At 41.5% G+C, this 16,029-nt stretch overlaps 1 protein-coding gene across 7 annotated transcripts in view; it reads left to right on the forward strand.

Moving 5' to 3' along the window:
* The window catches only part of PFKFB1 (6-phosphofructo-2-kinase/fructose-2,6-biphosphatase 1), a 73,841-nt gene that overhangs the window by 30,605 nt on the left and 27,207 nt on the right, over nt 1–16,029 (forward strand). For 5 of the 7 annotated variants that reach the window (XM_072818285.1, XM_072818284.1, XM_072818287.1 and 2 more), the window contains 7 exons: nt 2,409–2,502; nt 3,339–3,405; nt 4,676–4,750; nt 5,253–5,309; nt 7,701–7,822; nt 12,285–12,492; nt 15,248–15,394. In XM_072818285.1, coding sequence (XP_072674386.1) covers nt 2,409–2,502; nt 3,339–3,405; nt 4,676–4,750; nt 5,253–5,309; nt 7,701–7,822; nt 12,285–12,492; nt 15,248–15,394 — 770 coding nt within the window. Of the gene's footprint in view, nt 1–2,392; nt 2,503–3,338; nt 3,406–4,675; nt 4,751–5,252; nt 5,310–7,700; nt 7,823–12,284; nt 12,493–15,247; nt 15,395–16,029 lie in introns of all 7 variants that reach the window. The other 2 variants (XM_072818289.1, XM_072818288.1) reach the window with 2 other exon arrangements.

Raw genomic sequence — 16,029 nt, forward strand, 5'->3', positions numbered from 1 at the left:
AGGGTGCTCCCATATCTTATGCAACTCAGAATAAAAACAGTAAAGGTTAGAATGTCTACCAATGTTTTTATTTACCCTCAATGACTATATTGATGTTTTCAAAGAATATCAACTTATCTGAAAAATTTTTTGGACCATGTTCCTCCTTTACTGATGCACTAAACAAGTATTTAGATCTCTCTCTCTCTCTCTCTCTCTCTCTCGAAATGGGGCACTGCTCCCTAGTGCAGCAAACAGTTCTCCTTGGGCATTTATTTATTTATTCGATCTTTAATTATTCATTGAGCACATAGCTGTGCCAAAGGTCTTGTTGGATATTAGGCAAACTTCTCTATAGGACAGGATGTCTGTCCTCAAAGAATGAACATCTATTCTTAAGTTCTAAAATGCCCATGAAGAGGAAACTAGTATTATCATCATTCTACAATTGATTAAATTAGTGCCCAAGAGGTGAAGTCCCACTAAAGGCACATGGCCATTGAGTGAAAGAACCAGGAAATAAGCCCACATCTGGTTTATTCCAAAGCCTGATACCCACTGTACCAGGTCTGCTATTTGGCTCTACAGATGGGGAAAAAAAATAATCCCACGTTGGCCATGTACTCCACCTTTTCTCCATTCTCTTCCTCTTCTTTCTCTTGCCCATCCCAGCACCCTATCTATCTGCCCCCTTCCTTCCCTCTCTTCAAGTCTCCTCCTCTCTTTATCCCATTTCTTTTCCTTCATGCACTTTCTCTTATTCACTGATGAAGGATTTCCCAATGTTTTTTATGTGCTAAAACCCATGCTTGGCAATGAGGATGCAAAAATTAATGAATCACACCCTGTCCTTGAAGAGTTTTCTATCTGGCTGGGATGCATAAGAATGCCTCATGGTCACTTAAAGAATCCTAGAGCAGGGTAATGAGGGGGCTCCCAGAGGAAATCACCAACTGGAAGGCAGAGAAAGCTTCCAGGTAGGATATATTTGAGCTTGGTCCTGTGGGAGGAGTAGAACATTGGCAAAAGAGAAGAGAAAGTATCGTTCTTGTGGAGGACTACAGGCTCCACATAGTTTCTGTTGGATGTTAGAGAAATATGGGATTGTGGTGGATAGGTCTCTGCCCTAATGCACACGCTTTCCATCTGCTCCAATATAGTCCATTCCCACAGAGCACAAAGCCTCAGAGTCATGTTTCAAAAAGCACAAAGCTTACCATACCTCCACAGGTCCTCTTGGCCTGCAGGTTTAAGCCCAAGATTTTTAACCTGTTGTTCAAGGCCCTCCATGATCCACCCCTGCCAGTCTCTCAGGCTTCAGTCACAGTGAATGACTCATCACTCCCTAAACATGTTCTGCCTTTTGCCAATGTCATACCTTTGCTTATAGTATTCCTCTGCCTGGAATGTTTTTGTTCCCCACTCCCATCCCCCATGCCTGCCTATAAAAAGGCCTGCCTTCCTAAAAGGACTTGTTCAAATGCTACTGGAAACCATGTCAGATTACCCTAAGTATAATTAATCTGTCCTTCCCCTTATTCTTTTGAATGCGTCTGTCAGAGAACTCAAGAAACTCTGTCGGAACTCTGTTTACTGGTTTACTGTCTGTCCTACTTGCTAGATTGTAAGCTCCTTGGGTCCCCATCATACATATCTGGTCTATCTTTGAGGCTTCAGAACTCATGTCCTGCTTTACAGAGTGTACATCAGAATGTATTTATTGAATGAAATATTGTGTTAGCCTCTTATCCTCTTTCTCCTCCTTTCCTTACCTTCTCTCAGTTTTTCACTATTACTGATGAAAAAGTATGGCCTAGAGAGGGCAATAAATTTGGATTCTCTATCATTATACAGGAGAATGTAATAACATTGAGCTAGGTTTCAGGAGGCCCAGTCTAATTCTGTTACCTGCTAACTCACTGACCGTTAGTAATTGATTTTACTCACTGGATTTTTTCCCTTATCTTTCCAATAGAATAGGGCATTAAGAGGGTTGGAATTTATAATGAAATAGAATAGTAAAATGTCCACTAGCTTTGGAGCCAAACAGACCTGGTTTTGAATCCCAGCTTCCCACTTATTAACTATGAAAGTTACTTCTTATCTCTGAACTTAGGTGGGCACTTGACGGGATGAGCACTGGATGTTATTCTATATGTTGGCAAATTGAACACCAATAAAAAATAAATTTATAAAAAAAGAGTGGCATCTAGAAAAAAAATTTCTTAATTTATAAAATGGGATTGTAATTTCTATGTTGCAGGGTTGTTGTAAGGAATAAGTGAGTTAGTAGCCACAATTTGAAGCTTTATAAGCATATTATATAGGCACAAATTATACCTCCTTCTACCTCTGAAATCTCTCCCAGCAATTAAATATTTTTCTACTAGAATCTTTCCAACCTCTTCACCAGGTCTCCCTGCTTTCAGTGTTTAATTTAGGCCAGTACCGACGGGAAGCAGTGAGCTACAAGAACTACGAATTCTTTCTCCCAGACAATATGGAGGCCCTACTTATCAGGAAGTAAGTGCCTACTATTTTATAGAACTGTGCTGCCCATTGTTGAAGGAGGGCTTTGTTAAGATAATGGGGGCATGGGGCAGAGTTACTTGGGTTAACAAGGAGATCTTCTAGACTCTCAAAGGCTGATTGGGAAAGCCTTTCCTCTAGCCTACCCAAAACCCATGACCATCCCCTACTTAAGAACTTAGGAACTAATGGTCTCAGTCTCTTACTCCTTACAAGAGAAAGTGGAAAATTCTCAGCCTAGCATTTAAGAGTCTCAATAGCTTGGCTCATTTCAGTATCTCCAGTCCCATCTATTCAATCTCAAGGTCTCTCTCCTCTATGACACTGACCATTTCCACAACAGATCCTATATCTCATTTATTGATCCATGCCCTTATAAAAGAACCTAGCAAAGAATAATCACTAAATAGATTTTTACCAAATGCATGAATATATTGCCACCATTATACCTGTGCTTGTACTGGTACCCATTCCAGGAATGCCCTCTATTTCACAGACCATATACTCAAACTCTAACTGGGTTTAAGGATCAGTTCCACTTGAGCTCTATCACCCCAAAGATTGGAGTTTTTAATATTATGGCTCTGTCATTAGTCTACTTTTCCTGGGTATGCCACTTTATGCCTGGCCCACAAAGCCACTTTCAACTATGTGACCTCTCTGTGCTTGTCACAGTGTCTGGAATATAGGATACCCTATGTATATGTTTCATAGATTAATAATTTAATGTGAGATATCTGAGAGATGGTGCAAAAGACAATGGAGAAAAATAGAGAGGAACTCATCTTGGGGATAGGGATTGTCTCCATTTCTTTCTCTGTATTTTTTAGGCAGTGTGCCCTGGCAGCCCTGAAGGATGTCCATGACTATCTCAGCCATGAGGAAGGTCATGTTGCGGTAAAGAAATTTGCATTTTCCCTCAAGTTTCTGCTGGAATTAAGGACCCCTCAAATGTATTGAACATTTACTATGTTCCACACATTATTATAAGTATTTTACACATAGTAATTTAATTCCACCCTCTCCCATGAGACAAGCATGTTGTTGTTAATACTCCATTTTATAGTAAAAAAAAAAAATGGCACAGAGAGAGTAAATAATTCCTCAAGGTGGCACAGCATGTATGCAGCAAGGCCAAAACTAGAATTCAGTTTATATAGCTCCAAAATCTACACTCCTGGGATGCCTGGGTGGCTCAGCAGTTGAGCATCTGCCTTTGGCCCAGGGCTTGATCCCGGGGTCCTGAGATCAAGTCCCACATTGGGCTCTCTACATGGAGCCTATTTCTCCCTCTGCCTGTGTCTCTGCATCTCTCTGTGTCTCTCATGAATAAATTAATAAAATATTTTTTAAAAAAATTTTTTACATTCCTAACCACTATGCTTTACCACTCCACCCCCAAGAATTAAGACTACAACACAGTTTAAGACTACAGTACAGGGGCGCCTGGGTGGCTCAGTGGTTGAGCATCTGTCTTTGGCTTAGGTCATGATCCTGGGGTTCTGAGATCAAGTCCTGAATTGGGCTCCCTGCAGGGAGCCTTATTCACCCTCTGCCTCTCTCTGTGTGTCTCTTATGAATAAATAAATATAAAATATTTTTTAAAAAAGACTATAGTACAAATATTTTTGAGTTCTAGAGATTTACCCAAAAATCTAGTCAATTTAATATTATAAACCCTTGGGGTAGGATTTGTGAATTCTAAAAGGAGAAGAGATCTTTAAATAGTCCCACCTAAGGTGCTGAGGATAGGGAGTTGTTACCTGTTCTTAAAGAGTTCCAAAGTGATAGAGAAGGAAGAAGCCTCAACTAGGAGTTGAGAAAATCCATTGTAGCTCTGCTCTGTCAGCAACTCTTGGTGGCCTTGGTTAAAGCAAATCTTTCCTCAAAGCCTTGGCTATTTTATCTATAAAATGATGCTAATAAAATTTTATAGGTTTCCTCTTGTTTATGCCTACAGTCTGCTACATTTCTGGACTGACAGCAAGGGCTCAATAAATGCTTGAGATATTGGCATAAATCAGTATCAGATCCTTCCTATCCTTCAAAACTCAGTCAAGTTCTATCTCACCCTGGAAGCCTTCCACTTAGCACAAGGATAATCAAGGAGTAGGTGTTCTCTCAAAAACCACATTCAGAGTAACCCAATGTCATCATTGGCCTATAGGTTTTTGATGCCACCAACACTACCAGAGAACGACGGTCACTAATTCTGCAGTTTGCTAAAGAACATGGTTACAAGGTATAGTAACACTCCCACTCTTATCTAGAGCCTACTTATCTAGTACAAATCCTAAAGAAAGGTAAACCAAAGGACTTCAATCTGCCAAATCAGCTACAAATCAGCCTAAGTCAGGCTTTAATTTGTTATATGGCTTTCTAGATCACAGTTAGAAGCAGCAAAACAGAACAGGAAAGAAGAGGTGCCATATTAGTAATGGAAGATAATTGCTGACAGGCTGACACTGTGGGAGGTGGAAGTGAGGATGGAGGGAAGAGAACCACTACAAAAAGCATATATAAGAACTAAAACCCAATTAAAAACATAAAAGAATAACTTAAGGCCATTCAGTTTAGAGTCAATATGCCTCATAAAACTCAAAATCCTAAAAGTAACACTGTATGAAATGTTGTCAGAGATGCCCCCTGGGGATAACTCACAGCCACTGTGAATAAGTGAAGCTATGGTTGGCACTACCAAACATAATTCCTTGCTGAAAATTTCTCTTCTTTTTCTCTTATAGGTCTTTTTCATTGAGTCTATCTGTAATGACCCTGGCATCATTGCAGAAAACATCAGGGTAAGGAGCACTTTACCCTTTCCTCCTTACTTTTCCTCAGGTTTGGATAATGCCTAAAAAGACTTCTATGAGGTTAAAGGTGGTATTCTTCTCCCTTAGGAAGTATTTCCTGACCATCCTGTCCTATAATAATCCTATGAAATGTAAAGTAGCCAAATATAGAGTCCTTAATATGCAGTGGGCACCAAGCATCTCTTACTGATTTGTTTACAATAAACCTGTATGTTAGGTATCATTTCATTGTTGGAGAGAGAGAGCAGAGATTCCAAAAAAAGAGTTTTCAAGGATTCATACAACCAGAAAGAAGTAGTACTGAGACTAGACCTCAGGCTTGTATCAGAAATATAACTGCTCTTATATTCTAGGCATGTGGTCTAGAACTGGATCACCCACCACATTTTATTGTTCCTTATTTCATGAAATTATTGGAGCTCAGGGACAGAAGAAATCTTATAGGTTATCTCCCTTAAGCCTCCATCAAATACTTGAAATCTCAGCTAAATGTTTGTCTATTTTTTTTCATACCTCCGGTGACAAGAGACTCATTGCTTTTATCAAATGCAGTTCAATCAAGCTGAAATCTACCTTCCTGAAATTTTCACTGATTTGTCCTGTTTTTTCCTCTTGAGACATAGAACATGTCCAATCCCTCTCTTCTTCATCGCCCCTTCTATCCAGCCATTTACTGATTCAACACAAATTTAATCTATATGACTAAACTGGTCTATTCTGTGTATTAGAGACATAGGGAAAAATCCTGCCCTTGAGATCACAGTCAAGTGAGAGATACTGACAAGTTTATAGACATAACTATGAGTCAGTGCTGAGATGAAGAAATAAAAGAGGCTGTGGGAAAACACTGTTGAGTACCTATCCTTACATGGGAGGGATAGATGTGTATCAGGGAAGGCTTCTCAATGAAAGCAATAGCTGACCTGAACCTTGAAGAATACATAGGAACTTGGCAGGCAAAGAATTGGATATAAAGGAATAGTATATACTAATTATGGCATCTCCAGGGAACTATAAGTAGTTTAAGTTAGCTAGAGCAGTGTGTGGAAGAATAGGAGAACAATAAGATATGAGATGAAGAAATAATCTTGGAGTCAATTATGACAAATGGGTCACCTAATAAAATAGTTCACACTTTGCCCTAAAATATATTAGGAAATGATTAAGAGTTTTAAGCAGGGGAATGCCATGGTCAGATGTTCATGTTAAAAATATCTTTCTGGCTGCTAGTATGAGGAATACATTGGAAGTAACAAGACTGTAGACAAGAGTAAATTAGTCACAAAGCTAAAGTAAGCATCCATGAAAGAGAGAATGGAAATAAATGGGAGGAATATTTAGAAGATAGAGTGGAAAGGATCTGGTGTCTGCTGAGAGGTAAGGGATGATGACACATCTAGGATGACTTCTCTATTCTTTTTAGACTCAGGTAACTGAGTGGATGATAGTGCCATTCATGAGATGGCAAATGTGGATGGAGAAGATAGGCATTGGGGGATTAGGAGCCATCAACCTTTTAGAAATTTAAAGCCAACATGCCATATTCTCTCATTAAACACTCAATACATGTAAGCCATTATGACCCCTGGCCAAGATCTCCTATTCTTCTTCAACCATTTCTCACATCACAATTTTACTTTTACTATTTTTTACCTTTTTTATTTAAATTAAATTAATTAACATATAGTGTATTATTAGTTTCAGAGGTAGTTTAGTGACTCATCAGTTGCATACAACACCACTGGGTGGTGAGCACTGGCTCATTATATCAAGTGCCCTACTTAATGCCCATCACCCAGTTACCCTATCCCCCATCTACCTCCCCTCCAGCAACCCTCAGTTTGTTTCCTATTATTAATAGTCTTTTATGGTTTATCTCCCTCTCTGATTTCATCTTATTTTACTTTTCCTTCCCTTCCCCTATGATCCTCTGTTTTGTTTCTTAAATTCCTCATATGAGTGAAATCATGATAATTGTCTTTCTCTGATTGACTTGTTTTGCTTAGTATAATACGCTTTAGTTCCATCCACATGGTTGCAAATGGCAAGATTTCATTTTTTTGATGGCTGAGCAATATTCCATATGTGAATACCACATGTTCTTTTAATTGTTCTTCTTAGAAACTGTGTGCTTTAGAAGTGAGTACAATATTATAACAGACCTTGTTTAATCACATAGAAATAAGGAATAAGCAGTCACACAATCCAAATTATCTTCAATTGACTGACTTTGTAAACTTGGCAAGACCCTTTGTCTAAGCCTCAATTTCCTAATCTTCATGATGAGGGATGTTGTACTCAATGATCTCTAAGAGCACTTCCAAAGATCACTGTTAGAGTCTCTGTCTCTTACAGTTTCCCTCTTCTCCCTTTTCCTAGCAAGTAAAACTTGGCAGCCCTGATTACATAGACTGTGACCGGGAAAAGGTTCTGGAAGACTTTCTAAAGAGAATTGAGTGCTATGAGGTCAACTACCAACCCTTGGATGATGAACTGGATAGGTAAGAACGCAGAACCTTAAAATCCAAGACAGGATCTTTAACCCTATTTTGATGTCCTTTAGGACCTGGGAAAATGCCCCCCCCTCTCTGGGCCTCAACTTCTCTATCTGTAAAATCATGGAGCTAGATTTGATTATTTGTCTTCTAGGACTCTCCAAACTCCAAAATTATCTGAGGTAGTCCTTGAGATGTAAAATGTCTATGAGATGGTTAAGGTGGTGCCTTCCTGAGCAATATGGACAGCTAAGGACCCTGATTTCTAGGAACAAATGCTTCCCACCTGTGGTTGTTGCTATTATTTTTTTCAAAAGCATTCCTTACACATGGATGACACTTCAGCTTCCAAACATGTTCACGTTCTTTGTTTCTACTGAATCCCTTCAGCACCCCTATAAAGGAAGCCAAAATAGATCTTATGCTTATAATTTTTCAAGAAGAGAAAATTGAGTCTTAGCTTAAACCATTTGCCAAGTTCCCAATACAAATCAGGGGGTAGAACTAGGATTTTAATCATATTTTGTCTCTTACTCATGTCTCTTTTCACAAAATCCATGTTCCTCTTCAATCAATAGATATTTGGCCTCTTTGAGCTGTGGTGTATGTAGGGATATCAATAATAGCAAGAGGTGGTTTCTATCCGCAGGTAGCTTCCATCGTGCCTTGACATATGGAAAAACACATGAAAAATATTAAACTCTCATTCATATTGCCAGCTAAAAATTAGAAACATGTTAGCTGGTAGTGCAGAGAATATGTGAATTTTATTTTTTTTTTATTTTTTATTTTTTTTTTATTTTTTTTTTTATAATGATATTTTTTTATTGGTGTTCAATTTACTAACATACAGAATAACACCCAATGCCCATCACCCATTCACTCCCACCCCCCGCCCTCCTCCCCTTCTACCACCCCTAGTTCGTTTCCCAGAGTTAGCAGTCTTTACGTTCTGTCTCCCTTTCTGATATTTCCCACACATTTCTTCTCCCTTCCCTTATTTTCCCTTTCACTATTATTTATATTCCCCAAATGAATGAGAACATATAATGTTTGTCCTTCTCCGACTGACTTACTTCACTCAGCATAATACCCTCCAGTTCCATCCACGTTGAAGCAAATGGTGGGTATTTGTCATTTCTAATAGCTGAGTAATATTCCATTGTATACATAAACCACATCTTCTTTATCCATTCATCTTTCGCTAGCAGCAATGGCCACTATAGCCAAACTGTGGAAGGAGCCTCGGTGTCCAACGAAATATGTGAATTTTAGACAGTATATTCCCATAATCCTGAAAATGGGTTGTGATGAGAAGAGACTGTGGTCACTCAGACCCTTTGGGCCCCAAGTGAGAAGTATAAGGAAACCTCAAATTGTCATTAAAAAAATGTAAAGAGCATCCTTCTGTCCAACTGAAGTCCTAAGAGGCAAGTATTGCTACTGCATTGCTCCTTAGATGGAGAAACTGAGATACAGAACAGAGCAAGGGCTTACCTGAGGCCACATAATGAGTCAGTAAAATATTTATTCAAACTGTTATCTCATCCTTCCAGCCTGGTTATCCCCCTCCCACGTGCCTAAATCATAAAGAAGTGTCACATGTGGCTTAGATACTTAAGGAGCAGGACCTTTATGTACAATTGTAAAGATTGTTCATTGTGCAAGGACAACCAGGTCAAGGGCACACTTGTTTTTCTCACCGAGACATGTGTGCTGGAATGGAGATGTTTCTGCCCTCAGGAAAGTATAACTTTTTCATATTTCCACAAAACCACCATATAGGCTAGCAGCTTATAGTGAAAGAAGCTTGAAGAAGGGGAGCTAAAGTGGAAAAATGACATTGAGAAAGCCCCTAGCCTTCAGCCTAGACTTCTACAGGTGCTCAGTTAGTGTTTGAGACTGAATATGACATATTCTGAGGGTTGGCTTAATTTAATCATTTTACATCAACAGACATTTACAGTCTATGTATCAGGGCTCAGCCAAAGCTGTGCCCTAGGAATCCAAAGAGGGAAGGGCTGTTCCTGCTGTGATAGAATGCCCACTTGGTCAGAGAAGACAATGAATGTGCAGTTGATCAGAATTGTGGAAATGTTAAACCAAGGGGGCTAAAGGAACACAAAAGAGAAAACTTACCCCAGATGGGAAAAAGAGATCTGGAAGACCAGGTTCACCAAGTCCAGGTAGACTAGATATGTATTTGGGATACCAGAAAGGTTTAGGCTACCAAAAATAAAAATAAAACAATCTGGAAAGCTTTTGCTATTTTAACTTCAAAACCAGCATCAATGTGGTCAAAATGAAAAAAAATTCATAGGACCTCTTCATATTGTAATATAGCTTATAACTTTTGTTTTATATTACACATGGTAAGAGGTGGGCACTAGCTAATATAATATTTTTGGTGGGAAGCACCTATAAATGACTCCACATGATCCAAGGCTCAAAGAAGACTTCCTAGAGAGATTGAATGTGCTGGTTCTTGAGGAATGGATGCATAGCAACTCAGCTTTGGAAAGCAGGCAAGGAATATCTTTTCAAGGAAATAGAACAGCATTTTGGAATGGTGTAGTTAAATCTGAATAAGAGTACAGGAGTTTAGAGAATATTCTAGCAAAAGAACGAAGGCTAGATTGAAACAGAGAAATTGTGGGCATAGGTGTGGGTGCGGGACCATGAAGTGAGGCCAAGCAAGGCCAGTGTGTGAAGGCACCTAGAATGTCCGACTAACTGAGGAATTCAGAAGTTCTCTTAGAGCTATCCAGGACCTAGCATCAAGAACAGACAGTCATTAGGCAACAAGCCTACATCAGATATTTTCTACCCCTTGGTTCTGAGAGTTCTGGATAAGATAGTTGGAGAGATTGACCTTACACAAATCATTTCCTTTCTCTGTGTTTTATTTTCCTCTTCTATAAAACAAAGCTAATAATCCCTTATTCCTAGGATGATTATGAGGATTTATGTATTTTGAAGTCCTCACTCCTTGACAGATATACATACGCAAAAAAGTGCTCAGCAAGTGTCCTGTGGGAACCATTGACACAGATGACAGGGATGGGCATGATTAAGTATGGTACAGATAAAGTGGGCAGGGGCCTGGGGTGACTGGGTGATGGGCACTGAGGGGGGCACTTGGTGGGATGAGCACTGGGTGTTATGCTATATGTTGGCAAATTGAACTCCAATAAAAAATAAATAAATAAATAAATAATAAATAAATAAATAAATAAATAAATAAAAATAAAACTTCAGAGATAAAAAAGGCTTCTCTAGGAAGATCAGAAGAGAGGCTTTCTGAGGCCAAACCCATCAGCCACTGACTTACATGACTTGGGTTAGTATAGCTATTTCTATTTACTTTGTTTTGCTACTGTGCACCCAGGGTTGCTGTCTGTCACCCCATTGTTGCAGCCTTCCCTACCTCTTCCCAGGGATTTCCTTGAACTCCCTTATAGTCCAACAACTAAAAGATTCATGCTTGGCACAGCAGGGGCCTCATAAGATCATTATTCTAATCTTTTGACTAGTCAGTGCTGCCCATTCCCAGCTCCTCTTCAGACAGGTTATTGAATAGTTTGATTATCACCCTGTGTTTAGTTATTAGTTCATGACTAAAGCACAGAATTAAGAGAGATAAAAGGGGGGCTTGAAACAAGGACCACAAGATTTCCATGTTGTGTACCACTTCTGTATTCCCATATCCCAATACTTGGCACACATTCACAAAGAGTGAATGACTGTTTATGGAAGGGGTGTTTAGCATTGGCCATGTGTTTCCATGTTCTTGACTGGCCTAAGAGTTCCCAAAGGGCAGATGCTGAGTCCCCACCTCAAGCACAAGGCTTAAAACAGAAGAGGGTGTGTTTGTTAACTGCATTACAGGGAAAAAAACCAACACTTTTCCCGTTCTGAGTGAGGAGAGAGACATACACACACAGACACAAGTGCATACAGACCCAATCTGGTAGCTGCCTATAGACTGTCAAATACAATATATCATAGCAGAGACTTAAAGAATAGAGGTACAGAGCTCAGCTTGAGATTTAAAAGCATGAGTAGGCAATTCAGGAGCTGCCAGTAGGATGTGGAAGGCAGCCAGGGACATGGGATTACAGCTTTTCTCTGAGTTTTTCAGGAGTGTGAACCACAAAGAAGAGAGCCCAGATGACTGGAGTGTAAAAAGTAGATGTGAAAAGATAGCCTGGATCAAACTGAAACTGAAGAAAGGAGACAGGGGGATATGGTAGCAGGCAGTGAGCTCTTCGGGGTGGACAGGAGCGAAGTCTCTAGAACAGGTACCCAGAATAGGGCAAGGCATGGCATTTTGTTAGAGGAAAGATGGGTGAAGGGTGCACTGTACAAGAGACTTGAAGGCAGGGTATGTGGTTGGGGCTTTGTCTTGGGATCAGCCTCTCCACCATCATCCCCTGAGCTGCCCTTGCTCCTGCTTGGGCCGGCCCAGCCACCTATCCTACATCAAGATCTTCGATGTGGGCACACGCTACATGGTGAACCGAGTACAGGACCACATCCAGAGCCGCACAGTCTACTATCTCATGAACATCCACGTCACACCCCGCTCCATCTACCTATGCCGGCATGGTGAGAGTGAACTCAACCTCAGAGGCCGCATCGGAGGTGACTCTGGCCTCTCAGCTCGAGGCAAGCAGGTAGGAAGGATCCCCCACACCCCCAGGCATTGGATTAACTGGCCCAGGTGGGCTGTGGGTGGGTGGTACAGCCACTGCCTGGGTCCTGATGATGGGAGAATTCAGTGACAGGGTAAAAGTAGGTTCTGGTCACACTCGCTCTTCCACCCAATCAGCCGCTCAGCCTTAACCCATCCTTGAATGGTTCCCATGCACTAATAGCATCTGCAGCTTGGTCTTGGCACTTCAGGCCTGCCCAGATCTGGCTGCTCTCCTACCCCCACTATAGTGAGCACCCTTCACCCCTGCATGACTGGTCCTCTCTTCTCTCACACAACTCTGTGCATTTGCTTGTGCAGTTTCTTCCACCTAGGCTGCCTTCCTCTGTCAGCTGGTGAGCATCATCACATGCCCTGAAAGCTACTCTGATGTACCCCATCCTTGAATCTATTTTCTCCCTTACTCAGGGCTGATGCCACAGTCCCTCACCCCTCCTTCAGGTCATCCCACTGTCAGCACTTGTCCCCACAAGTTACTGCCCTTTTCCTGCCCTCTCTTCCTGACTCCCTTCCAGGGCCCAGCTCCTGTTCCATGGTTTGGTCCAAGAAGCTCTCCCCTGACCTTTTCTGCCCTCCCAGGCAAGTCACCATGCCCTAGGCTCCAACACTCTCAGTTCTGGCCCATCTCTGACTCTGTGGCATGAGTCTCTTCTCTCCAGCCAAGCATATAGTAACTTATACATTATGAGTATAAATTAAAGACACACATTTTCCCTAGTGTTTGGCTCTGTTTCTGAGCTTGTTAATACAGGTAGTGTTCTTGCTGGAACAATGGCTTGGGCAGAACAAATGGAAAGTGAGGTTCATGAGGGAGGGAGCACTCTCTTTTATTGGGCACCTGTGCACAGTCACAGCACCATCTGCTTCTACGTGTGTGGCCTCATTCAATCTTCACAACAGTTCTGTGGGGTGGGCATTATCATTAGTAATTTATGAAACCTGAAGAAGCTGAGGCCCAGAGATGAGAAAAAACAGCCCAGGTCATGCAGCCAGTAAAAAAAAGAGAGCCAGAATTGAAAACCAAGCTTTCCTGCCTACCCCTCAGCATCCCCCTCTGCAGAGGTAGTGGTGTCCCTAGGCAAGGCACTGCGCTGGAAGGCCCGGTCCTCGTGGCTCCATTTCTGTTACCTTCAGACTGACAGACTCCCCTTGGGGTGAACCAGACCTTTGACTCCCACCTGTTTTACTCCTCAGAGAAGAATAGAAGGTACTGGTGGCATCAGCTTTTGCCCCATGGCACTACCTGCAGCCAGGGATCTCTTGCTTGGGCCCAGCTATGGCCCTACCCACACAGCTCAATGCCCAGTTTGGACACATGCCAACTCCACAACGCATACTACCCTTGCACACAAATGTGTGCATATACATGTAAATGCCTGGGACCAACATTTATGCTTATGGGCTCAGTGTACCATGCAGTTTACAAAGCATTTTCCCATCAACTATCACCCATAATCACAGAGGCTGTCACCTACTGTGTGTCAGGGAGCACTCTGAATGCTTCTTGTCCACTATCAAATGTGATGCTCACAAGAAAAGGCTGAATTAATGCTGTTCACATCTTACAGGCAGAAGATATGAGGCCAGAGAGAAACAGGGATGTGTCCCAGAGCACAGGGACCATGTGAGGAAGCTGGGAAAGTTTAACTCCAATTGCCTATTTCCCAGTCAAGGGCTCCTTCCACCAGAGCACATGGACTACTGAATCATAATCCATAATTAGAATAGATATATACAATGCTTATATTTGTATATATGCATATGTTCATATAAACACATCTATGTATTTGTGTCAATGTTCCTCACATACCATCTGTGGCTAATAACATGACTCTTTGCCAAAGAAGAACAAATGACTTGCTCATTTGGGCTCTGAAAGCTCTTCATGTTTCCTCTCAGTGCTGTCATTGTTTCCCTTACTGCACTGGCTGTGTCTTGAGAACAGGACACCCTGGTACCCAGCACATGACCACACACTCAGTATGTTTGAATGCCCTTAGAAGCTGGGTACCAAAGACCCCCACTCAAGCAATGAGAATCCCCAAGGGCAAAAAGAAATGTCTCCCAAATCCCACACCCTCTACTTCTAGACCATATTCTGAGTACCCAGAACCCAGAATCCCTTTCCCTTCTGCCCTGGCATCTGCTTTCCATGACTGTGTGGGCCTATCCAAGAGTCTGTCAACCTGAGAGCAGGCCACATTACAGTGATGTTTACCCTTAGGCAAAGGAGTGGCCAAGGGGTCGCTGTTTGTGGATCATGGGAATCAGTGGAAATAGGGTGTGGACAGAACTTGGTCATGTGACTGGGTTATCTATAAACATGTACTCAAGGCACCTATAAGTGCAGGATGGAGGCAGAAATGGGAAGAGAAGGGAGGTCAACTGGGTAGAATGCCTCCATTTGTACTCCCAGGCTCCACAAATGCCAGAGGTGGGCAATTTAAATGAATAACTAAGGGGTTTAATAAGCAAGCATCAATGAACACACACACACACACACACACACACACACACATATACACACATAAACACACGTATCCTTTTCTATTCCCCTGATCCTTGTCATGTCCTTGTTTATAAACTGGGAACATTTAAACTCTATTCTTTCTTGTTCATCACGATTTCACCATTTGTGGCAGATCTCACAGCTACTCTATCTTCTTTCATCTCTCTCTTTCTCCTGTCTTCTCATCACCTGCAACCCCACCACCCAGTATGCCTATGCCCTGGCTAACTTCATTCAGTCCCAGGGCATCAACTCCCTGAAGGTGTGGACCAGCCACATGAAGAGGACTATCCAAACAGCGGAGGCCCTCGGTGTTCCCTATGAGCAGTGGAAGGCCCTAAATGAAATTGATGCGGTGAGATGGAGGGGGATGGATTTTTTTGGTGATTGATGGGACTTGACTCTGGGGTTATCCTCTGGATTGCCTCTGCTTTGGTGCCTATGAAGAACCAAATTAATTCAATAAATATTTCTCAACAACCAGCCATGTACCATATACTGTTCTGTGTTTTGGGGATCCAGTGAAGGCCAGAACAGACATGTTCCCTGTCCTCATGGAGCCCAAAGGCAGGCCATAAATAAGACTGCATCTCCTATGACAAAAGGTTGTAAGAAGAGAAGCATAAGGGAGATGAGGTTGGAAAGGAAGGCAGTTCATGGAGTTTTATAATTCATGTTGAGGTGTTTAGATGCTGCCCTAAAAGTGGGAAGCCAATGATGTAGTCTAAGTCAAGGAGAAGTGGCCTGAATGTGTCTCACATTCTTAAAAAGAAAATAATACCATATTATTTCACTCATATGTAGAATGTAATAAAAAAAAAACAAATGAACAAAGGAAAAAGAAGAGATAAACAAAAGACAGACTCTTAAATAAACAAACTGGTGGTTGCCAGAGGGGAGGTAGGCAGGGGATGAGTGAAATAGACACAGTTTATTAAGAGTACACTTATCTTGATGAGCCCTAAGAAATGTATAGAATTATTAAATCAC

The sequence above is a fragment of the Canis lupus genome, chromosome X (genome assembly GCF_048164855.1).
Source record: "Canis lupus baileyi chromosome X, mCanLup2.hap1, whole genome shotgun sequence".
NCBI lineage: Eukaryota > Metazoa > Chordata > Mammalia > Carnivora > Canidae > Canis > Canis lupus.